This window comes from Orycteropus afer, unplaced genomic scaffold (assembly GCF_000298275.1).
Source record: "Orycteropus afer afer isolate SDZICR_OR568_19922 unplaced genomic scaffold, OryAfe1.0 scaffold00428, whole genome shotgun sequence".
Lineage (NCBI taxonomy): Eukaryota > Metazoa > Chordata > Mammalia > Tubulidentata > Orycteropodidae > Orycteropus > Orycteropus afer.
The window spans coordinates 2,003,561-2,028,699 of record NW_006922015.1 but is presented as its reverse complement, the minus strand read 5'-3'; the positions used below and the strand labels follow the sequence as shown (position 1 = coordinate 2,028,699).

Sequence of the window (25,139 nt, the reverse complement as noted above, 5' to 3'; positions counted from 1 at the left end):
GGTTTCTCTTTGCCTGACCTTGTGTGGTTTCACCATACATATGTGTATCTTCGGATTCATTAAATACCCCAGGGGAGCCCTACTGCAGATTTCTATAGTTCTTTTCTCCCATTGCCCTAGAATTCTCAAATCGCAGCTTGGGATCCTCTTCCTTACACTATGGTCCAGAATGTCCCTCTAGACAGAAAGCTAGGTGATTGTAGGGCTCCCCTTGTTCAGTTCCCGTATCTCAGGGGTAGTTGTCCATTGTCTGAAAACAGTTGTTTCCATCTATTCTCCAGTTGCTCAAAGCAAGTAAGTAAATTTGTTTCCTGTTATTGTACCGCTGTGGGATATAGAAGTCTATTTCTCCTTGTCAGTCTATCACTCTTTACTTTATGCATTTTGAAATCTTTTTTTTAGGGACATACACATACATAATTGTTACCACTTCCTAATATTGAACTGTTCACTACTAGCATTGTTTCTGTCTATAACAATACCTTAACTTCTACTTTAAGGTTGCCATTTTAATATAATTATGACAGTGTTCTTTTATTGTTAGTCCTACAGAAAAGCATAAAAACTCTTATCTCTGAGTTTACTTTAGTCTGGGTGAGGAGGAAGGAGGTTGCTTTTTAAGCATAGAAAGAGAGAAGCAACATAACTGCCTTACCTGATTTGAGAAGCTGAAAGTAGGCAGGATATGGATATATTTTGTATTGTTCCAGAAAAGAGATGGGTGACTGTGAGTAAAGTTGAGGAAACAAGATTTCATTTTAATACAAGGAAGTGCCCTCTAATAAGTGGAGGCGTCTAAAAGGGGAATGAGCTGCTTTGGGGAGTAGTGAATTCCACAGCTTACAACGTACTCGAATGTGACTGGCTCTGACATGTGGTCGTAGAGAATGTGACTGCTAAGGTACCATGTATTTTAAAGAGAACATTCTGTTCTTCTGATTGTTTTTTCCTTTGGAGGTTTTTTTTTTTTTCCCCTCTAAATAAAAAAACATTCTAGTTTTAGAAGTAGACAAAACTGAATGTGTCTCATCTCCATCATACATACATCCATACACATACCTAGTATCCTTCCTGATGAAGCTTCTGTATTCCTTAAAACTCAGCTAAAGGGACACTTCTGTGACTCAACTTGACTGACATTACCCACTGTTATCAGAGTCTAACCAGGAAATAGCAGCTATATAGTAATTTGAATAGGGAAAGCTTAATTTCAGAATTATTAATAGGAGATTAGAATAATAGGCAATTACTCCTCAGGAGTAAGGAGAACTAGTGAATAGCATATATGGGGAACAGCTTCACTCTTCTGATAGGCATAGAATACCCAAGGAGAAGGAAGACCTCTTTGCCTTCCCTGGGGTTATACCTAGGCCTTGTTGGAGAGGGCATTGCCATCATTCACTGAATGATGGAGACATTTTCAGAGGCTGCAGAGTCACCTGAGGGGTTGCCAATGGAAGGTGCCCACAAGGAGGCTGCATGAACTGCTGATCATAGGTCACTGCTGGAGCCAAGCCCTGTAAGAACTTTGTGAGAGAAACACATTGGAAGCAGGAGAGGAACCCCTTCCTCCTCCAGTGTCCCTCAGAGGGACGGAGAGTTTATCATGTCCACTGGCAAAAAAGAAATTTTTACAGAGTCCATCTCCATTGTCACAGAGCAGGCAGTGAAAGGTGGATTTGGAACTGAGAGGCAGTAAGTGGATAGCATCACACTCACTCACATACATACTCTAAGGTGTTTTGGGGGTACTCTACCCTCTATCATTGTTTTTTGCACACAGTGTTATAAATGTTTCTGTGCTGTCTCCTTATCACACTTAGATTATGACTCCTTAGGAGCAGGTGCTGGCTCTTCCGTATCTGTATCTGGAGGACCTAGGCCAGTATTTGACATACCACAAAAAAAAAAAAAAAAAAAAACCTCAATGCCATCAAATTAGATCCAACTCATAGCGACCCCTCCTTGGGTTTCCAAGGCAGTATCACTACGGAAGTAGATTGCCCAACCTTCCTTCCAAGGAATTGCTGGTGGGTTTGAACCATCAGCCTTGTAGTTAGCAGTCAAGTGCCTTAGGTACTATGACACCAGAGCTCCTATCTGACATATAGTACCCACTTAATAAATGAATATAGATGAATGAATGAAGGTGCAGTTAAATTAAAGTGTATTTTTATTATTAGCTTCAAGCATTCTAGTAGAGTAAATGCCATTAGGGTTTCCAAAATGCCTATTATCTGCTTAAAATACAAGAGAAGCATGATTTGCTTTTCGCGGTACTTGCCAACTACTTTCTCACTTCCCATTCTCTCTTTGATCTGCTTCCTGGTTTCTGCTTCTCCTCTCAGTGTGCCCACTGAGGTCACTAAATGACTTCTTGGTTGGCCAAAGTCAGTACCCACTTTTCAGTTCTGTCTCACTTGCTCCCAGCATTACTTCTGATGCTGCTAGCCATACTCACCCTGAAACTTTTGTCCCTTGGTTCCTGTGACCCACTTTCTCCTGCAAACCTGTCCCTCTCTGACCTCTTTGTCTTCTCTGTGGGCGTCTCTTTCTCTGTACTTACTTGGTATTCCCTCAGGCCTCTTCTTACTCCACAGGCTCCTTATGGACATTTGAGAGTTCATCTACCTCTTACATCTTAAAGCTTCCCAAATCTGTATCTCCATCCCAAACCTGTCCTGCCATTCTCCAGACACACCTGTCTAGCTGCTCTTGTACATCCCTTCAGGTGTGCTCCTGGAGTACCATTCTGTGTGAAGGTGCCTCTGGGGTACATCTTCCCCACCTTTAGGGCTTGAAAACACAAGGCCTTGTTCTCTAATTTCCTGTCTCACAGTTAAGGGCATCATCCTCTCAGATTTCTCTCTTTTTATCATCATCACTCTAAACTGACCATATCATTATCCCGCTCACCTCATCGCTCTGAACATCTTATTGCTTATTCCTAAATCAATTAATTCATTTTTTGCATTAGTGTGTGTCCATTTCAATCAATCAACCTTCACTTCGCTCAAACATAGAAATACAATCATGTCACTTCTCTGTTCACAGTTCTCTACTAGCTTCCGTTACTTAACAGAAGGATAAAATTCAAACTCCTAGTGTAATTTATGGGCTGCTTTCTGATTCACCCCTTGGCTATCTCTATAGTCTCATGACTTGCCTTTTCATAGTATCCCATATGGTCCCATCATATAAATTGCCACTGACTCTTAGCATAGACCACATTCAGTTATGACATGCAGTTTCTTGGCTCAGCAGTGTCTTTCTCCTACCCATACACACAAACCACCAGCGACCCCTTGCTCCTTTTCCTTCAGAGTGCTCAGTTCAAGTGTAATCATTCCCTCATCATGATTGTTCCTGCCCTTTTTCCTGTGTTTCCATTTCCTGTTATAAATAGCAGGTGCCAGTACAATGTAATTGCTTTTGTATTTCTCTTCACTAGTGTAAACTCCTTAAAGAGAAAGATACATGGTTTCATTTCTCTGTCCACAATATCTGGTACTCAGTAAGCCCTCAAGTAAATATTGAAGAAAGGAATGAATCCCCACTTATTGTAATATGAATATTTTCATTTTCAAGAAAATCTTAGCAAGAATAGAATATGATTTGCCATACTTAACAGATGTGTTCCAAATTAGGAAATGGTCCCTGTTTAATGTCCGTTGAACTACAAATACATAAATACCAGTGAATGAAATGTAACTAAGAGAGTATTCATCATCAGATAATGTTGCTGTATGAATCTTTATGAGATTTTGCATGTCTCGTAGATCAAGGATCTGGATTTTGTGTAACTGGCAAAATTGAAGCTGGTTATATCCAGACTGGTGACCGACTACTAGCAATGCCTCCTAATGAAACTTGTACTGCAAAAGGTATGCTTCCACCAGACTCTTTTTGCCAACAAACCTTTTAGTTAAGACAGCAGATTATTTTAAGTAGTTTAGTTATTAACTCTTACTGAAATTGTAACTGACTGTCAAAATGATACTAGCTGTTGAAGATAAAAATGTGAAAACATTAAAACGATTTTTCTCTCTTGTGACTATGTGTGTAGATAAGTAAATATAATATTCTAATTGTGGTAACATTTTATTTTTTGACATTGATTCAAGAAGTCTGGTTAGGGTTTAATCAAATGTATAGACACCTGACAGAAACATTTAAAATCTTAATGTGTAGCAGAAAATAAATCTAAACCTAGCCTGACACTGAGCAGTTGTTACCAAAGCAGACTGCTTCCATCTGTTGTTTTGCAATGTGTATTTCAGAATTATTACAAGTTAACAGCTTTGATCATGTTTATACCAAGAAAATATTTTACAGAAGGATGTACGTATGTAAATATGATGCAAATGCAAAAAACCTAATGTTGAAAAGAGAAATTAAACTAGCAGAAGGTACCACAGCCCTTGCTTTTGCACATTGACTTAACGTGCATCCTTTCATAATGGCTGACCACCATTTGTATCTTCCAGTCATTTGACTTCACATATAAACATTCTGATTGAAAGTTTATAATTCCATACTTACTTGATCTAGTTTAAAGTTGAGCCTTTGACTTCAATCCATAACTGAAGATCTGTTTTATCCTATAAAGGAATATTATTTATAGCAATTTTAAGTTAAAGTATGACCTATTGAGAATGTTTTTTTTTTTTCTTTCAGTATTTTTCCTTCTGTGATTTTAAATTTATAGTTCATATTCAGATTTGTACCTGACTAGTTTATACATTTCATTGTACATTCAGGTTGAATTAATTTACTCATTTTTAAAGCAGATTCCTTAAGATGATGAGAAATTCGTAAATATCTGCTTAGGTGACATAATGTAACCTAAATTAGAAGATGAATCAGGAAACAGTTGCCAATGTAGATCTCTGTTTTTGGTTTTTAAGATGATCAAAAGCTGCAGTACTTTTTGAAATACTAATTTATTTGTTAGCAAGCTACTTTGAAAGTAAGATTTTCTTTTTTAAGAAATTGTGATTTATCAGATGTGGTTTATCAGATCTTTCACATCAGCTCCCTCGGGCTCTCCAGCATCTTCACTCCCAGAGCTCTGCAAACTCTCCTTGAACTCCTAAACTGTCCTTTAAGAGTATGCTGCATGGGAAAAAAGAGTATCTTCAGAATGCTATAGGTAGATTATAATTTACTAAAATCATGTTAATTAAGAACTGTTGCACAGTGAATGGCCTACACACTGTCTTGATCAAAAGGCCTGAGTTTCAGTAGAAAGGACACTTTGCCGTAAGTTTGCCCAGAGATTCAGAAAACATGAATCTCTTTTTAGAGCTTTTCAATGGAGTGACTGAGTATTGCCCTTTGGAATACCTCTCTGAGACTATCTCTAGATAGAATAGGTGTATGCAACACCTGGAAGCATTTTCAAATTAAGTTTCATTCTCAGTATTTTCTTAAAAATACCACTTTTCATAAACCAATTATCAGTTCTCAGATCTCTTTCTGGGAAGAATTCTCTTTGAGCCAGGAATAGTTGAGGGGATTTATGAGAACCGTCTGAAATACTGATTGAGCATGTTCCCCATGGACGATACTTGGAGAATGCAGGCTATAGTTAAGGTGGTATCTAATTAAAAGCAAAGCTCAAGAGAAAAAATATTATTAGGTATCTTCTCCAGTCCTATATTTTATGGCATTAAAAATAATTTGAATTGTTTTACTATTAAGTCTACATCCATTCATAATAGGACCTTTTTAATGAACTTAAGGACCTGGTGGCAAAATGATTAAGCTCTCGGCTATTAATGAAAACATTGGCAGTATGAATCCACCAGCAGCTCCATGGGAGAAAGATATGGCAGGCTGCTTCCATAAAGATTTGCAGCCTTGGAAACCCCATGGGGCAGTTCAACTCTGTCCTATGGGGTTACTATGAATAGTAATTGACTCAACAGCAGTGTTTTTTAAAAAAATGAATGTATCACTTGAGTAAATGAGTATAAAATTCTTGGTTAAATAAGCAGAAATCAGCCATTTAAGGGCAAAATATAAGTCACTTTATGTTTAGGGTGGAGTTCTAGAAGAGTTAAGTCTAGAGGAAATGTGCTTCCTCAGTGTTCACAGTTAACTTCTCACTCTCAATTCATTCATACTGAAAATGATGAGTAGTGACTGATGAAGCACAACTCAGCCAAACTCTTGGTTGTTATGGTTTAACATTGAAGTGTTTTCACTGTATGCTTTGGTTCTTACTCATTTCCAGGAATCACCCTGCACGATGAACCTGTCGATTGGGCGGCAGCAGGAGATCATGTTAGTCTCACGTTGGTTGGGATGGATATCATCAAAATCAAGTAAGTGCAAAAATGAGTTTAAGCGACCGTTGATTTGGATATAGAACCACCAAACATAGAGACGTGCAATCACTAACTCATATGAAGCAATTAGTATTAATTTTAATCTTATATGGTCAAACACAAACACCAGTGGAAGTATAGGAATGATAAGAAAAACCAAATCTACTTAGGATTGAAATTAATACAAGTCAGCACTAGTACTCGTCATGTTTTTTAAGTACAATCTGCAGTGTGAAAAGTGATGGGTGGTTAAAGGTATAAATCATGCTTTTTCTAGCCTAGAAGGAAGCATTTAGTAAAAATCTTTAAGTTACTTAATTTTTTTAGTTTCTTGATAAATGTTTTAGAGATTTTCATATTGTATAATTTTAAATATGTTTCCCATCCACCTTTCCCCTTTTTTTCTTCCTTGTTACAGTGTTGGCTGTATATTTTGTGGCCCCAAAGATCCCATTAAAGCTTGTACTCGTTTCAGAGCCCGAATCCTCATTTTTAATATTGAGATTCCTGTCACTAAAGGATTTCCTGTAAGTTTCAGAATGCTTTACTGTTACTGTTTTTTAAAGTCAGAGTAACTATCCTAAAAAATGGTAAGTTTCTTTAAAAGCAATAATGGTATAGTTATTTTCAAATACTATCTTATTACTTTAATCCAGAAAAACATAAAATTAGAATTTGGAAATTATTACTATCTTTTATTTGTTCCTTTATCCTGAGGAAGTTTTTTTAAAAAAAGGCATTGAGAAGATATTTCATAATCAATAGGATAGAGGCTGATGATAATAAAATTCATCTAGGGGAAATGAGAAATAAATATTTAACTCATCTTCTGGTGGCATAGTGCCTAAGGCATTTGACTGCTAACTAGAAGGCTTGTGGTTCAAACCCATCAGCCACTCCTCAGAAGGAAGGTTGGGCAATGTACTTCTGTAGTGATACCGCCTCGGAAACTAAGGAGGGGCTGCTATGAGTCGGGTCCGACTTGACGGCAGTGTGTTTGGTTTTCGTTTCATCTTCTTAGATTGAGTCTTCCTGGTTTGGTTTGCTTAATAATACTTATGTGTAATTTTTCTGATTATAAAAATAGTACATTGTTACAGAAAATTTTGGGGAACACAAAAATAAGAATGTTCTATAAATGCAGAATCCATGTTACTGTTTAGATTTCCCTATCTTTTCATATGTCCATATTATCCACCCATTAGTATTTTTGAGTGTATCCTGGGCTTCTCCACACAGCAGAAACCTTAATTGGGTGCAGGAAGCACCTTCAGACCTTGTGTACTGTGAGGCTGGTCGCAGGTCATCATTAACCAGTGTCATTTTAACATGTACATTGTGTGGGGAGAGGAGGATCTTACACTATCATTCATGTTACTTATTCAGGAAAGATATGACTTGTGAATAGCAAGCATTATTTTATATGTAATTTTTTTCATACATTTGGAACTATATTTCTTTATAGTTTGGTACCTGTGGTGGTTATGTTTGTGTGTCAACTTGGCTGGGCCTGGTTGAATGGCTGGGCAGCTGATGGTAGTTATTCCCCATGATGAGACTGGCAATCAGCTCCATGGTAGGATCTACCACAAGCAGCTGAGTAGCTGCTTTGGGTATGTGGTCTGCTTCCCGTATATAAGAAGCACCTTTAGGAATGGTCTCTAGCTTATGGAATGCTTGGACCCTGCATGTAGCCATGTCGTTGTTCAGCAGCCTGCCATGCTCTGCTGACCTGGGGACTTACAATGGACTTAAATTAATGGCCTGCCATGTGGTTTGGTAACATCAGGGCTGTGCCTTTTTACTTATCAACCTTGGACTTAGCAGCCTCAGCAGGCAGCAGCTGTCTGCTAGCTTCAGTGGGCCGGGAGTTGGAGGCAGAGCTGCAGCCCAAGGCTGAGAGGCTTTCACCTAGCCCCTAGAGCTTGGCACTTTGAACTTGGACTTAAAGCCTCCAAACTGTAAAAGACTAAACTCCTGTTTGTTAAGAACATCCCATTTGTGGTATATTCCTGTCAGACTAGCACTAGGTAACCAGAACAGTACCTTATTTCTGTTAGTTAGCTGATCAGCCGGTGACATTCTTTTTTTCTGATCAGCTCATTTAGTATAGATACTGCACAACAATAAAAAAAAATGTGAGCTTACGTGCTTTACCTTTGGGATTGTAAATGGATCATTTTCACCATTTGATGTGTCTTTGAGATAAAAATATGACAGTAATAGTAATATTTGACCTTTAAACTTTCTCAGGTTAGTGGTAGTGTTTTAGATTTGAGAATAAGTATGTTTAGCTAATTTAAACTAATTTTATACTTATATGCCTATATTTGAAATTAAGTAATAAACATTTAGTTTGCTTATAATTCTTTGTAACTATTTGTTATATAAATTTGGTTACATTTCAATTGTATTTGTAAGATATATTTTAAGTACTTTTACAATTTTATTCCATTTCTCCTATAAGTTAAAAAAGGAATAAAAGCCCCTGTCCAAAAAAAATTGTTAACTGTCCCTGGATTGCAAATGAGTTCCATTCCTAAGTCTGTAAGTTGAATTTGTACATAAGTTGGAACAGTTAAGGTACAATTCCTATCTAACATCATTTAGTCAAATGTTTGCTTAGTGTACAGAATATAGTGTACACTTCTATGCTTAACAAACCTTAAAGAAGGATTTCTAGGTACACTAAAATATCTTTTGCATAATCAAACAGTAATAGTAATTAATAGTATTTTGATGCACATCACAAAGTAGCATTTGTTAATGAACCATTGTATAGATCCTGAATTTTTAATGTAATAGGCTTTATGGGGACTTGGTTTATAACTACCAGTTGTATGTAAACTGGACATTTGTAACTTGTTAATAGTTGAAAATATTAAATTTTTATTTATTTATTTTTGCAGTGTGTTCTCCCCTCCCCTCTCACCCCTGGTAACCAACAAAGAGTTTCCTTCCACATACAAACCTTTCCTTGACTTTTTACAGTAATGAACTAATACAATATTTGTCCTTCTGTGATTGACTTATTTCACTCAGCATAATGTCCTTCAAGAAAATATTTAATTTTTAAATATTCCAAATTCATGCATTGTTGGTCAGGTAACTACGAGTTAATTGCTTATGGGTAAACAGAACTCATTCTTAGAAAGCAATATATCCTACGAGGGAGAAGGCGGAGAGGTTGGTTACTGGATGTTTTTACTCATGCAACAATAATATTTGCCAAAGTAGAGGTAGAGAGGTCAAGAAGTCAGTAGTTACTTTGAATAGTAATACTTGTCTTCCTGTGTACTGTACTTTCTTAAAAATAACTATGAATTGAAAGTTTTTCAGTACAGCTTTTATGAGATTCCACCTGATTATATTGATTCACAAACACCAGGATGAAATTTGTTTTAGAAAAGAAGGTTAAATTTTGTCGTTCAATTCAAAGACCACTCTCTATGGGAAATAGCTTGATTTTTTTTTTTTTTTGTAAACCAAGGGAAGACTTCTTAAGCAATGAAAATTTTGCTATTTGGGGACAGAGTTTTAATATGGCATAAGTAGAGTCTAATTTCTTTTGATTTCTGTGATAAAAACTGTACTTTTAAGAGGAAAACTAGAACAATGGATTTGTATTATCTGTTATTTTTAAAATTGGTTTACCTACAGGTTTTAAGAAAATAATCATTTGACTCATTTTGGCATCTAACATTATTTAGCCCATTATAGTTTGTAAAACACTAGATAATTTGGTTCTCACAACCCCACATCAAGTATAGAATCCTAACTATTATCTGAAACCCTTCAGGCTGGTATGTTTCAGAATTCAAGTATTTCTGGATTTTAGACAGGTAGTAAGTCGTGTGCAAAACCCCTAGCCGAGAACAGTGCGGCACCCTGTAATGAAACACAGTAATATTTCTGCAGTACAACAGAAAGTGGGATAAATAAGGACTCTGAATTACCTCACTTAAGTTCCTATCTTGTTTTGCTACCAAAGAGATTATAACAGATTTAGGAAAAAACTTCATGCTTTTAATCTTTAGAGATTTTGAACCCCAGTTAAAGGTTTATGGATCTGCATTATATTTGTCCCTATTTAAGAAGAGAAATTAGAGATTCTTACGAGGTTGTGATTATATGACTACCAAGAAGTTGAGTCAGTTCTTATACCCAGCACTTTTTGCTCTGAAGTCTATTGATTTTTTTTTTCCCCCTCCTACTGCACCAGGCTGCAGATTGCTTTGAATGATAGGTGACTTCAGTTATGTTCAGGGAGCTCTGATGGCACAGTGGTTAAGTGCGAAACTACTAACTGTAAGGTCGGTGGTTCAAACCCACCAACCACACTGCAGGAGAACAATGTGGCAGTGTGGCTCTGTAAATATTTACAGCCCTGGAAACCCTATGAGGCGGTTCTGCTCCATCCTGTAGAGTCACTATGAGTCAGAATTGACTTGATGGCAGTGGCTTTGATTGGTTTGGTTGGTTTGATTCACATGAATTAAAATATAAGATACAATTGTTCTCCGTTATCCATGGTTTGACTTTCTGCAGTTTCAGTTACCTGTGGTCAACTGTGGTCCAAAAATATTAAATGGAAAATTCTGGAAATAGTTTTAAATCACACACCATTCTGAGTAGCTCAATTAAACCTTGCACCATCCCGCTCCACTGGGACATACGTGAAGCATCCCTTTGTCAGCACATCCATGCTGTATACACTGTCTGAGCCTTAGTGACTTAGTAACTGTCTTGGTTATCAGATTGACTGTTGTATGGCAAGTGTAAAATTCAGCCTTTGCACATATTACATGACGATTATGTAACCTCTTTGATAGTAAATTTCCTTAACAAAGCATTGATTAGTAATAGTTAATACATGAGGTCATCCAAAAAAAGAAAAAAAAAAAAAACCTGAAGGTTCACCATTTGCTGGTACATTTTAAAATCACATTATCTGATTTTCTTCATTTTTACTGATAAGGAACCCTGAGGCTGGGATGTTGACGGTACTGGGTTGTCAGAGAACTTGCCCCAAATCACACAGTTAGAGGGTGATAAGTTAGGATGTGAACCCAGCTGTCTGACCTCAAAGCCTGTCTAACCTGTCTTATAAGATCAATTACATGTAAATCAAATCACACAATGCCTTACCTTTATTCTTCTAATATTCTTGTTCTCCAAAAATGAATGTATTTAATGGCTATTGAATATGACATGGTGCTTCTGCCTTCATTTCTACGAGTAACCCTTATTTTACTTAATAATTGTTCTATTTTATTATTAATATTGTTAATCTATCACTGTGCTTGATTTATAAATTAAACTATCAGAGGTATGTATGTATAAGAAAAAACAGCGTTTTTAAGTCTCAATACCATGCATTTTCACAACCCCTACTGGGAGTCTTTGAACTTCAACCCCTTGGATAAGGGGGGCCATACTGTATATATAACCACTTCCTATTTTTATGCATGTAGATTTTTTTCATTCATGTTTACAACACATTTTTTTTTTTTTTTTTAATGGTCCCTCCCTGATCAGCATGCATTTTTAATAAGTATAGTGAAATGATACATCCCTGATTCACTATTTTTTTTTTTTTTTAATGAGCTACTACTTGTAAGATGCTTTGGAGATAGAAAGATAAATAAAACCTAATCTTCTCCCCTGTTGCCACAACTCCGTTTTCATCACTGCCTGATTTCACCCCAGAATTCACATTTTACTCACAAAAGTTAGAAGAAATTTAGTTAGGGTCACATGCCTCCTTTCTTTTGAATTTGGCAAGCCATGGAGCCCAGATCCTTAGTTCACCCCTAAGCTGAGTAAAAGGAATCCTGCCTACTTCCCTGTGTGTTGTGAGGGAGATGTGTCTTCAATAATTAGAGTTACATTTATATTACACTGATGTTGAGACCTGAATCCACAGAAGTGGTTCTTATCCTTTTACCTTGCATTGTGGTAATTTTTATCCTAAGATAACAGTTGGTTGTTAATTCTTTTGGAATCCTTCCAGTTCACAACAATCAAATGCCACTGAAAAAGGAAATTAGTTTTACCTTTATGGAGTGTTACAAGTTCAGATGAGCCCTTTTTTAAAAAAAAAGACCACTCTGACTGGTTTTCTCCTTGTGTTATGGGTGTCTTTCTGTCATTTCACACTTACTGAGTGCCAGATAAATGTCTAGCACTGGTATACATAGTGCCTTTTCTAACAGAATCTATATAGGATGATGGCTGTTTAACTAGTAGTTACAGTAAAGTGAAATGGTAAGTAGAGAGGGATTATGGGACATAGGAGTGTACCCATTTTAGATTAAGGATTCAGCTTCTTTCAGGAAGTGATTCTAGATTAGTACCTGCAAGTTGAGTAGAATGTGTAGAAGTTAAGACAGTTGAAACACCAGTGATGGCAGCGTGTGCTAATCAGACATCGTACCACATGTAAAAGCTTAAAGGTTAGAAAATTGGTGCGTGTAGAAAATGAAAGTTCAATATGTCTGGCCCATAGAATGCAAGGAAGGATGGAGAAAGATGAGGCTAGAGAGATAGGCAGAGGTCCTGTTGACATGGGTCTTGATGCCTTGTGGAACTGACGTTTCCAAGGTTTTAAAAACAAGGAAATGCATTAAATTTGTATTTTAAAAAAAATCAGTCTGGGAATCAGTTTGAAGAATAAGTTATATGAAGAAAGATTATAGAGGGACAAGAGTAGTAGCAGAGAGACCAGATAGGAGCTTGTGTTTTAGTTGAGAAGAGAGTGCCATGGACCTTTGTGACAATGGGAAAGAGAGAAGTTGACAGAAATAGAACTGACAAGATGGTACAGGAATAACTTCCTACCTTCGTATTTAGATAGCTCCAAAGTTCAGAGTTGTCATCCATAGTGAATCTTGCATTTCTGTTTTCTGAGTGTGCAAACTATTTTAGCCAGAAAATTCCAGAGTAGTAGTGTGTTTCTTCAAACAAAACATAAACTGCTATTTACAGACCAGTTGAACTTGGATAGTGTTGGCCTTTGCTAGAGATCCGGTTTTTCGACTTTATCTAAACAGTAGACACTTACACGTACAGACATATTGTACACTTCATATTTTTTATTTGAATAATAACAATATATTCCAAGAAGCTGGACTATATGAAGAAGAATGTGACATCAGGAATGAAGACTTATTAACAACCTGTGCTATGCTGAAAGCAAAGAGTACTTGAAGCACTTAAGTCTTGAAGAGCAAAGACTACAGCCTTCAGTCTGGGTTATACCTCAGCGTGAAGAGAACAGAAGTCCTTACAGCTGGACCAGTAAGCAGCGTCTTGATAAACAGAAGATATTGAAGTTGTCAAGGATTTTATTTTACTAGAATCAACAATCAATGACCATGGAAGTAGTAGTCAAAAATCAAACAATGTATTGCATGGACAAATCTGCTGAAAAAAAAGACCCCTTTAAAGTGTTAAAAAAAAAAAAAATAACAATAACAATAAAGGTGTGACTTTGAGGACTAAGATGTACTTGACCCACCCAAGCCATGGTATTTCAATCTCCTCAGATGTGTGAGAAAGCTGCACAGTGACTAAGGAAGACCAAAGAACAATTGATGCATTTGAATTATGGTATTGGCAAAGAATATTGAATATACCATGGACTGCCAGAGGTACAAATTAATCTTAGAAGAAGTACAACCAGAATGCTCCTTAGTCCTGGAGAAAGGACATCATGCTTGGTAAAGTAGACAGTCAGTGAAAAAAGAAAGACCCTCAATGAGATGGATTGACACAGTGGCTGCAACAGTGGGCTCAAACGGAGCAATGATTGTGAGGGGATGCAGGACCAGGCAGTATTTTTGTTCTGTTACCAACTCGATGGCACCCAGCAACAACAGTGTATTCTGATTTGGATTTAGATTTCTCAAAACCTCAGTTTTCTCTTTCATGAGCGATTCCATCTATGTGAGTTCCTTAGGCCCCTTGGTAAGTTCTAGTGGAGATAGCTTAGAGTTTATAAGTATTATATATCTAAGTGTAAAATTTAACCTTGGCACATGTTACCATGACCATTATGTAACCTCTTTGATAGTAAATTTCCTTAACAAAACATCGATTAATAATAGTTAATACATAAGGTCATCCAAAAAACAAAACAAAACAAAAAGCTAGTACACTTTAAAATCACATTATCTGATTTTCCTCATTTTTACTGATAAGGAACCTGAGGCTGGGTTGTTGGTGGTACAGGGTTGTCAGAGAATTTGAGCCAAACCACACAGTTAGAAGGTGATGAGTTAGGATTTGAACCCAGCTGTCTGACCTCAAAGCCTATATAACCTCTCTTATAAAATCAGTTACATGTAAATCACATCACATTGCTTTACCTTTGTTCTAATATTGTTTTCCAAAAATGAATGTATTAGTGGCTATTGACTATGACATGGTGCTTCTGCCTTCAGTTCTATGAGGAAACGATTCACATTTCTTGAGCACCTACTCTGTCAGGCACGGTGTCAGACTGACTCTGTTTGATTCTTATCACAGTCCCATAAGGCTTATTTATTTTATAACTGAGGAAATGGAGGTACAGAGAGTATAAAGTGAAAGGTTTGGGGTTCAATCCTAGGTTCTTTTCTTCCTACTCTGTAATACTAATAATAACAATAATTGTTCTTAATCTTTACAAAACCCTAGTATGTTGTTATCCTCCACCTTTTACAAAAGAAAGAGACTGAGAGGAAGGTTTTAAGAACCTAAATTAAGAAATTTAGTAAAGTTTACATATTAAGTGGTAGTGTGGAAATCTGGCCTGCCTTCCGTAACCTTTATCACTTCGTAAGTTAAGTAATGTTAGAGTGATTTAGAGGAAGCAACTTGAGATCCTGGAAGACTCTGAGCAGCAGTGCTGAGTTGAATACAATTAATATAATTCAGTGTAATTTCCAAAATAAAGGGCAGGAGATTTTTAGTGCTAATAATTTTTTTGTTTTAGGTGCTGTTACACTACCAAACTGTCAGTGAACCTGCTGTTATTAAAAGATTGATTAGCATCTTGAACAAAAACACAGGTGAAGTCACAAAGAAAAAGCCTAAGTGAGTGTTCTAATATAGAAATAATAAATTGTCTGTTGCAAATTTCCCATTTGTTTAGTATTTCTCTTTGTGGTATGTAAATTTGTTTTTACTTGTTCCAGAAATCATTTTTGTCCAAAGACTGGATTAAAACAAATAGAAATATGTCAGCTCCTGTTTAAATATGAATGCTAGATGTATTTATTATGTGAGGATAGGGGTGTGAATTGTAAGTAAAAGTTTAAGTATCAATTTATATGTATATATATCAAGTCCTAGATGTAAAAAAGGGGACATTTGAAAAACCAGTTCTGATTTTTAAGTTGATTTGAATTATGCCTAACCAGTACTTCTAAATTTCAGCTGAGGGCTTTTCTCAGCTTGTTATTTCCTCAATGACAATCATTCCCTGTGCTAAGAACAACCCTAGGAAGAGAATGATTTACATACTCTGTATTCCCTACTTTACCCCCATCTGAAAGGTAGTTTTCTTTGTGCTCAAAGTCCACTTGGAGCCTTGAGCTAACGTGATCACCTCCACTATTTTGGCCACCTCTGAATGCCATTTATAAAGAGCTCTGGTGGCGGAGTGGGAAAGGCATTTGACTGCTAACCAGTAGGTCACTGGTTCAAACCTACCAGCTGCTCCACAGGAGGAAGATGAGGCACTTTACTCGCATAAAGATTTACAGCCTCAGAAACCCAATGGGGGCCACTATGAGTCAAAATCGACTTGATGGCAGTGGGTATAAGTGTGCACAGTTCCCCTTTGGATAAGACAAGATCTGGGGTGTTTTTTTTAAAGGAAGTGCTTCTTGAGAAACTAAGTTCTCTAAATAAAAACAAAGTACGACTAGAGATGAATGTTACAAAATACAGGTTTGTTACCCCAATTCAGCTAAAGATTAATCACAGTTTAGCTTAGCTGCTTCAGCTATGGGGTTTTCCTCACTTCAACCCTGTGGGGAATCCCACCCAGAAATCCCCTTTTTTCAGTCTTTGGTTGTTCCCCATCTTTTGCACCTGTGTCAGAGGCCCAGAAGTGGTTAGTGGGTTCATGGGTTGGCTGCAAGTGGAAGAGACAGTCTTCGCACTGCTCTAAACCTGTTTCTCCTTTAATTAGGAAGAAAGGGCTACTTTATTTTTTTCTTGAAGATGGTTCTTTATTTTTAACCCGAGTCTTTAGCTTCTGGGATGAGTTTTTGCCATGATGTTCTGAGAAATGTGACACAGAACTAATGTGTCTCGAAGACCATTCTCTGCTCTGCTCTTGATTCTTTCGTTTGGTTTATGTTCTCAGCAGCCATATATGAAGCAGATAATATTATTTTTTGTCATTTTTCAGATGAGGAAATTGAGGCTGAGAGAGATTGCCGATCCTTGTCAAGGTCACAAGCTAACACAAAGCACAGCCAGGATTCTAGCCCAGTCGAGTTGTTCACATTGTTTTATTTTGGGGAGCAGAAGCCAGGTTGCTTGACCTAGACAGTTGATTTGCAGAATTCTCAGTCTGCATTTTAGCTCATCATCTCTAATCCTGATTCTTCCCTTTCTGTTTATGCTCAGGAACAATCGTTTTATGTACCCTCCTGTTTGCTTTCCCTGTCCCTCTTCCTTGTGACTTAATTTTAACTTAGACATTTCCTGTTACTTTGTACCAGTACCATTTGGCCCTGCCCCTTCATTCCAGTTTAGGCACACAATAGACTCGATTATGCTGAATGAAGTTGAACTTACTAGAAATGAAATTAAGGGTAAATTTGAATTCATTAGATGCTATCTTTCCAAATCTAGTATTTAGGAATTTTGATGTATTTTTTTAGAAACCTATAAGACATCAGCTATCTATCCCTTAAAGGGACGTTTACAGTTAAGTTATTCTTCTCTATCCTTTGAGAGCACATTAAAATAAATTGTAGAACATTTTCATAATGCTCTTTTTGGGTTTTATGTCCAGATACTCTCTTTCAGTAAGTCTGGGGGGTGCTCATGCACAGGGTCTTGTGTTCTTTGTTTGCTTGTTTGCAGGAATCCCTTTATAATCTGGCCCATGCCCCATCCCCCTTTATTTTCAACAAACATATTTTGAAAAATCTCCTTAAATAATTTTTGCCCTGAACCTGTTATAGAACCACTGTTCCTGTGGCTCTCTCTCTCTCTCTCTCTCTCTGTCTGTGTGTGTGTGTGTGTGTGTGTGTCTGAGACTGAGAGCAAGTGAGAGAGTTAGGAATTTAAAGTAACTTATTTGGTACCAGGGAGCTCTGGTAGCATAGTGGCTAAGGCACTTGACTGCTAACCAGAAGGCTGGCGGTTCAAACCCACCAGCCACTCCTCGGAAGGAAGATGGGGCAATCTACTTCCGCAGTGATGCTGCCTCGGAAACCCAAGGAGGGGTCACTATGAGTCAGGTCTGACTCGACGGCACATAACAACAACAACAACATTTGGTACCAGGAGATTATTATCTTCTTTAAAAATAACTTCCTAATATACATGTTCACCAACTAGAATTTTACTTGAGAAGACATAGGATGTTGTATTCCTCTCTTTAAAATGCATGTAATCCATTACTAGGATTAAATTTATGGCTATTTTTTTAAATTAGTTAACTTCTCAATTTCTTAGCAAAGATCTACAAATAAAGGAATGAACTGGAAAGCATTGGTCAGGAGGAGGCTTGAGCATTTTAGGTTATAGTGGTCCTTCAAGGGATAGAGTTGTATTCAAAGCACTAACAAAAAAGATGTATGAACTAGCTAATGTTTTCCTAAGTCCAGAATTATGCCTCTTATTTCATTCAGCTAATCCTAATTTTTCCCTTCCTGTTTCTGCTATAAATTCCTAGCTCAGTGATGATCATTTTATATATTCTTGTGTTAGCTTTCCCTGTCCCTGTTCCTTGTGACTTCATTTGTAACTTAGACATTTTCTCTTATTTTGTACCAGCACCATGTGGCCCTTCCCCTTCATTCTAGTTTAGGTACATAATAGATTCTTGATTATGCTGAATGAAGTTAAACTTTCTGGAAATGAAATGAAGGGTAAATCCACTCAAAGGCATATCTATACATTTAATTTTTTACCCCCTTTTTAGATTTTAAAAGACTGTGTTGATTTATTGAATGTGAAATATTTCCTTTTCAAGTTATAGTTTCTACATTTATTTAGTCACCTCTATTGCATATCTGTTTTGTTTCCTTTTTGATAGGTTGTTGACTAAAGGCCAGAATGCATTGGTAGAGCTGCAGACACAAAGACCAATTGCTCTTGAGCTATACAAAGACTTCAAAGAGCTGGGGCGGTTCATGCTGCGCTACAGTGGTTCCACCATAGCTGCTGGTGTGGTCACCGAGGTATTCTGAAGTAACTAATTGTGTGTCCTTGGTTATGATGCCTTTATTCCCCTCCATCTTCTAATGATGATTACTAAGGCCCCTGGGCACAATGCAAACAGTTAATGTGCTTGCTGCTAACAAAAAGTTGGAAGTTCAGGTCCACTTAGGCACCTTAGAAGGAAGGCCTGCCAATCTATTTTTGAAAAAGCAGCCATTGAAAACCTTATGGAGCATAGTTCTGCTTTGGCACACACGGGGCCCTGATCAATGTGAATCTTAACTATATCACTAGAGGGATTTCATTACTTTATGATTGTTTTTGTAAAACTTTTTCCATTTAATTGGATGTATACTTTGAGTGCAGACTGTTGAATCAAAATTCAATTACATATGTATCATGTAAAATTTTATTTTTAAGTTTCTAAAGCACTAAGAAACTTCATGTACATCATTTACATAAAATACAGGGGGAGGACACTGTAGGGTACAAATGAAGAGAAAAGATTTTGGAACTGAACTATCTCAAGTTTGTGATCTTCCTCCACCAATACTAGCAGCACAAGTATAAAATCTCTCCTTAAATTTATTCATCTGTAAAAATACGATAATCTAATCCACTTGGGGTTGCCATGTGTCGGAATTGACTCTTTAGCAACTGACAACAGCAAAGACCTCTGAGAGTCGTCAGGAAGTGAAAAGATCCACAAAAGACACTTCTGTAAATGCCAGGAATTGGTGCATATGATGCTTTCAGTACACATTAGTAATACATTGTTGTCCTCACATCAAGTTTAATGTGATAAGGAATTTGCTATAAAAATTCATTGTAAAAATAAGAAAATCCCTGTGGAAAATAATGGAGAGATTATATTAAATATAGAACTAATATGACTAAAGAAGGGAGAGAGTTAGAAGGGAAAAATTTTTTTTTCTGATATAATAGTTTACTGTCATTTTCCTTTTGTTACTGTTTTTAATAATATGATTGATTAAATTATAGCAATTTTTTTTGTTGTTGTTTTCTTTACAGATAAAAGAATGATGGTTCAGAATTTCTATCCTGTGACAGATGCAATGAAACAGCTAACCTCTATTTCTAAAGAACCCAGTTAAAGGAACAATGTGCAATTGATATTTTTCAAGTGAGAAAAAAGTAAAGCTATAACCAGTTTCAAAGAAGTATTAATAGTCACTCCTGCAGAAATTTTAAGCTGCCATCTGCAAAGAAAAGCCAATAGTGCGCTTCGATTTAAAAAACAAAAAACTTCCCTTTGAAATTGTAGTGAATGGATTTACCTTGATAAGATGTATGAAAGCTATCAGAAGTATTAGAAGATATTGAATCATCATGAAATGAGCTCTACTTTAGCCAAACCACAAAGTGTTTACAATTTTCTTTTTGATTTTCAATTTTATTGCATACTTTTTAAGGAGAAGTAACTAAATTAGATTGTTGAGGTAGTTAATATTTAACCTCTTTTGTGTTGTGCATAAGAATGTAACAAATAGACTTTTGAGATCTTAATTTGGAATTAGTGGAAGCTGTTCCTTTGTGAACCAAAATACTATTTAAGATGTAAAAGCCTATAATAAAATGTCTTAGTTTGAGCATAATAGCAAAATGTGTTTTGCTTTTTACATATTTATGAGATTTTCTACCATGATCAGTCTTAGAGAAGCAAAACGAGTGATGTTTATATATGCATTATAGAGATTTATCACAAGGAAACAGCTTACACAGTTGTAGAGGCTGGCAAGTCCTAAGTCTGTGGGTCAGATGTCGGGCTGGAGGCTTCTGACTCATGACTCATCTAGCTGCAAGAGCTGACGAACCCAAGATGGGCAGGTCAGATGGCAGGCTGCTGGCTGTGGAGTCTGATGAATCTGATATCAGCAGGTAAGATGGCAGGCTGCTGGCTCACAGGCTGGATTGGCTAACAGATTCCAGTATTGGCAGTAAATACTCAAGTCTAAGACCTGGAGACTGCTGGCTCAAGTCCAAAGACATGGAGGTCAGATGATGATGAGCCAAAAGCAGGATCCAAAGCAAAAAGGCAGAGAGCTTTGCCAGAACTTCCATGCATACCGGATACAGGCCATGCCCACAGGGAAACTCCCTTTCAACTGATTGGCTGCTCATAGCATATTTCATCATGGAAGTTACTATATTATTATCAGATCTCATCACAGGGGATGACTGCATCCTTATACAACTGCCACACATTATAACTGCCAAACCACTGAGAATCTTGGCCTTCCCAAGTTGACACACACCATCACAGTCCATGTGTTCTCAGTTTGGTACCTGTACACATCTCCTTAAACCATACATCATCTCTAAATAAGGACAATTATAAAGTCATACTTGGGCTTAACATGATACAACTAACATGCGTACAACTGAAAATGCATTAGTTCTGTTTGCATCTTATAAGTATACAGAAATATTTGATGCACACATGTGAGGAAGAAATACTCATAAAATTCACAGTCCTAGTTTCTGTAAATGGTCATGTGGTCATAGATAATATTTATAACTACCTTCCTTCACTGCCCATTCTGTATTCTATTTGCCCTCAACAAGCACCTCATCTGGTTGTGGTTCTTTGCTTGGTGAGGTAACCCAAACTTTCATTCCTGAAGGGTCTGTACTGTTATTAGTCATGTTGGAATTGGGTTGCAGTAGTTCAGTTTCCCCACAGGGCATGGTAGTGATAAGAGAGATCCTAAGAAATCTCCTGTATTCCTGACATACTCTTTTTTATGTCCATTACGTAATAGCAGCCCAGTTTCCCCTTGGTAATCAGGATCAATCAAACCAGACAATACAATTACTCTTGTTGATCAAGACATGAGAAGCCCAAAGAGGTTGGGTGGCATACTTCCAGTTCAATGGAATCAGTATTGTCTCTCCAGATGAGATATTCCGTCCTTTGGAACTAACACCTCTGGACCCATGGAGCAAAAGTTTGCAAGTTCAGGAAGCAAAAATTTTGCATATGGGTCACTAAGGGTAATAGTGAGTGGAACCACTCCCATTTGCACTCTTTGGTTCCTGGGCCCATGAATCCTGGGTTTTGGAGAAACAGCATCATATATTGGATACAGTTTAGCACATCTATAGCCTCCTGAAGAATAATTTCCCAACACTGCAAGATATTACCACTTAGCTATTGCTGTAATTGTGTTTTTAGGTCATTCCATTGTTCTATTAAGCCAGCTGCTTCAGAATGATGGGGAACATATTAAGACCAGTGAATTCCATGAGCATGGGCCCATTGCTGTACTTCATTTGCTATGAAATCCCTTGATCTGAGGCAATGCTGTGTAGAATGCTATGACAGTGGATGTGGCATTCTGTAAGTTCATGGATGGTAGTTTGGCAGAAACATTGTGTGCAGGGAAGGCAAATCTATATACAAAGTAAGTGTCTCTTCCAGTGAGAACAAAACACTGCCCTCTCCATGATGGAACTGGTCCAATGTAATCAACCTGCCACCAGGGTGCTGGTTGATCACCTCGAGGAATGGTTCTGTATTAGGGTTTCTGCTACTGGCAGATTGGGCATTTAAACAGTGGCTGTAGCAATTTCCACCTTGGTGAGTTGAAGTCCATATTGCTGAGCCCATGCATAACCTCCAATCATGCCACCATAGACTAAATTATGGCATAGTGTTGGAGAGGATATACCCCTGAGATAGGGCCATAAAGGTATATTGCTGGCCTTGCCAGCTGAAGGCAAACTGCTTCTGGTGATCCTTTGAAACAAAAATTGTGATCAATAGCTACATACCAGAAGGCTGACAGTTCAAACCCACCAGCCACTCCTTGGAAGGAAGGTTGGGCCATCTACTTCCTTAGTGATAATCACCTCGGAAACCCAAGGAGAGGTCACTGAGTTGGGTCCGACTGGATGGCAGTGAGTTTGGTTTTGGTTTAGCTGCATACCAAGTACCAGGATATGTATTAATTTTCTCAAGCAATGAAACCGCATTTGGAATAGCTACCATTAGAGTCAGGAGCTCTGGTAGCATAGTGGCTAAGGCACTTGACTGCTAACCAGAAGGCTGGCGGTTCAAACCCACCAGCCACTCCTCGGAAGGAAGGTTGGGCAATCCTACTTCCGTAGTGATACTGCCTCGGAAACTCAAGGAGGGGTCGCTATGAGTCAGGGCTGACTCGACGGCACATAACAACAACAACAACAACAACCATTAGAGTCACCACATGGTTAAGTTTATGATAATCCACTGTCATTCTCTACAGTCCATCTATTTTTTGCACAAACCAAATAGGCAAGTTAAATGGGGATGTGGTGGGAATCACCACTTCTGCATTCTTCAAGTCATGCATAGTGGTAGTAATCTCCGCAGTCACTCCAAGAATGTCGTATTGCTTGTGGTTCACTGTTTTTCTAGGAAGAAGTTCTAATTGCTTTGACTTTTCCTACCATGATAGCCCTTACTTCACATGTCAGGGATCTAAATGTGGGGATTCTGCCAGTTACTGAGTATTTTTATCCCAGTTATGCATTCTAGAACTGGGAAAATCACAACAGGATGGTTCAGGCACCCACTGGATCCACTGTGAGACTCCATGAATAAGCTGATCCTCATATGCTCCTACCCTGACTGGTGGGCCATGGTAACATTTTGGGTCTCCTGGAATTAGTGTCAATTCAGAACCAGTGTCCACTAATCCCCCAAATGTCTGATTATTTACTTTTCCCCAATGAACAGTCAATCTCATAAAAGGCTGTAGATCATTTTGGAGAAGTCTGTAGAAAGATTAAGCTTTTCACACTGTAGTGGGGTCCTTCCTCAAGGGGATGTGACCTCCCCTTCATCAAAGGGGTTGTGAGTTTGTAAACTAACTCTCAAGTCTGGGATTTGACTGAGGCCCTTACTCTCTATTCTGGCAGTTTAAGATAGATTGCCAGTTCACGTGACCTAGAATTATTCTGCTTGTACCAAACCATTCTCACTGCCATTGAGTCAATTCTGACTCATAGTGACCCCACTTGGGTTTCTAAGGCTATAAGTATTTACAGAAGTAAATATTTACTCTTTCTTCTGCAGAGTAGCTGGTGTATTTGAACTGCTGACCTTTTGGTTAGCAGCCAAATGCCTTAACAACTCTCCCACCAGACCTCCTTTCTGCTTGTACAGATCAAGTAAATATTTAGTGGATTTCTCATTTATTTTCATTCCTAGAGACACAATGCCTATGTAGCTGTAAGTCCCTACCAGTTTGACTGTTCTGATTACTGTTCTGACCCTGTTGTCAGTAAGGTAATCAGACTCACCCTGTCTTTGTTGATTAAGTGCTGCCACTAGGTTCCTACCGCCATGGGAGCCCCATTGTAGTGAGGTGTCTTAATTCATTAGGTCAGTTCCCATTGTCAAATCTGACTTCCAAAAATAGCAATCACAGCAATCTTCAAGGATTTCACAAATTTGTTCCTCACCATGTGGTAAAAGATGTGTCCTCTGGGCACTCTATTGTGGCTCCTCTATGGGTCTAACCTTTGGGTGGGGGCTCTCCCTCTCCAATAAGCAACATCACAAATAAGTGGAGAAAAGACTGAAGTTGTCAGAGACGTCATATTACTTGGTTCTACAGTCAACACCAATGGAAGCAGCAGTCGAGATATCAGATGGCGTGTATCACTGGGCAAATGGGCTGCAAAAGACCTCTTTCAGGTGCTGAAGAGCAAAGATGTCCCCTTGAAGACTACAGTGCGCCTAACCCAAGCCATGGTATTTTCAGTCACCTCATATGCATGTGAGAGCTGGACAATGAATAAGGAAGACCAAAGAAGAGTTGAAGCTTTTGAGTTGTGGTGCTGGTGAAGAATGCTGAAAGTACCATGGACTGCTAAAAGGACGAACAAATCTGTCCTGGAAGAAGTGCAGCCGGAATGCTCATTGGAAGCAAGAATTGGAAGTGAGACTTCATCTCACTTATTTTGGTCATGTTGTCAGAAGGGACCATTCCCTGGAGAAGGATGTCATGCTTGGTGAGGTGGAGGGTCAACAAAAGAGGGGAAGGCCCTCAACGAGGCAAATTGACATGGTGGTTACAACAGTGGGCTCAGGTATAGCAAGGATCGCGGAGCTGGCACAGAACCAGGCACTTCTTTGTTCTGCTGTACATGGGGTCGCTATGAGTCAGAGATGACTCGATGGCACCTAACAACAATAACATGGGTCTAACCTGATAAATCGACTCTGACATACCAATTTCCCTAAGTCATTAGATACCTTCTACAGTATACCAAGGCCAGTCTGGTACTTCAACTTGATTTAGTGTAGGCTATCACAAAAAAACAGAAAGCTGGTGGTTCAAACCCACCAGCCGCTCCTCGGAAGGAAGATGAGGCAATCTACTTCAGTAGTGATACTGCCTTGGAAAC

The 25,139-nt window shown here is 38.0% G+C and overlaps 1 protein-coding gene across 1 annotated transcript in view; it reads left to right on the top strand.

Annotated features, from left to right (window-relative positions):
* The window catches only part of HBS1L (HBS1 like translational GTPase), a 95,269-nt gene extending 76,518 nt beyond the window's left edge, over positions 1–18,751 (top strand). Inside the window, exons 13-17 of the mRNA XM_007954043.2 lie at positions 3,780–3,884; positions 6,239–6,329; positions 6,751–6,859; positions 15,310–15,410; positions 18,598–18,751. Coding sequence (XP_007952234.2) covers positions 3,780–3,884; positions 6,239–6,329; positions 6,751–6,859; positions 15,310–15,410; positions 18,598–18,751 — 560 coding nt within the window. The remainder of the gene's footprint in view (positions 1–3,779; positions 3,885–6,238; positions 6,330–6,750; positions 6,860–15,309; positions 15,411–18,597) is intronic.
* The last annotated feature ends 6,388 nt before the right edge of the window (positions 18,752–25,139 follow it).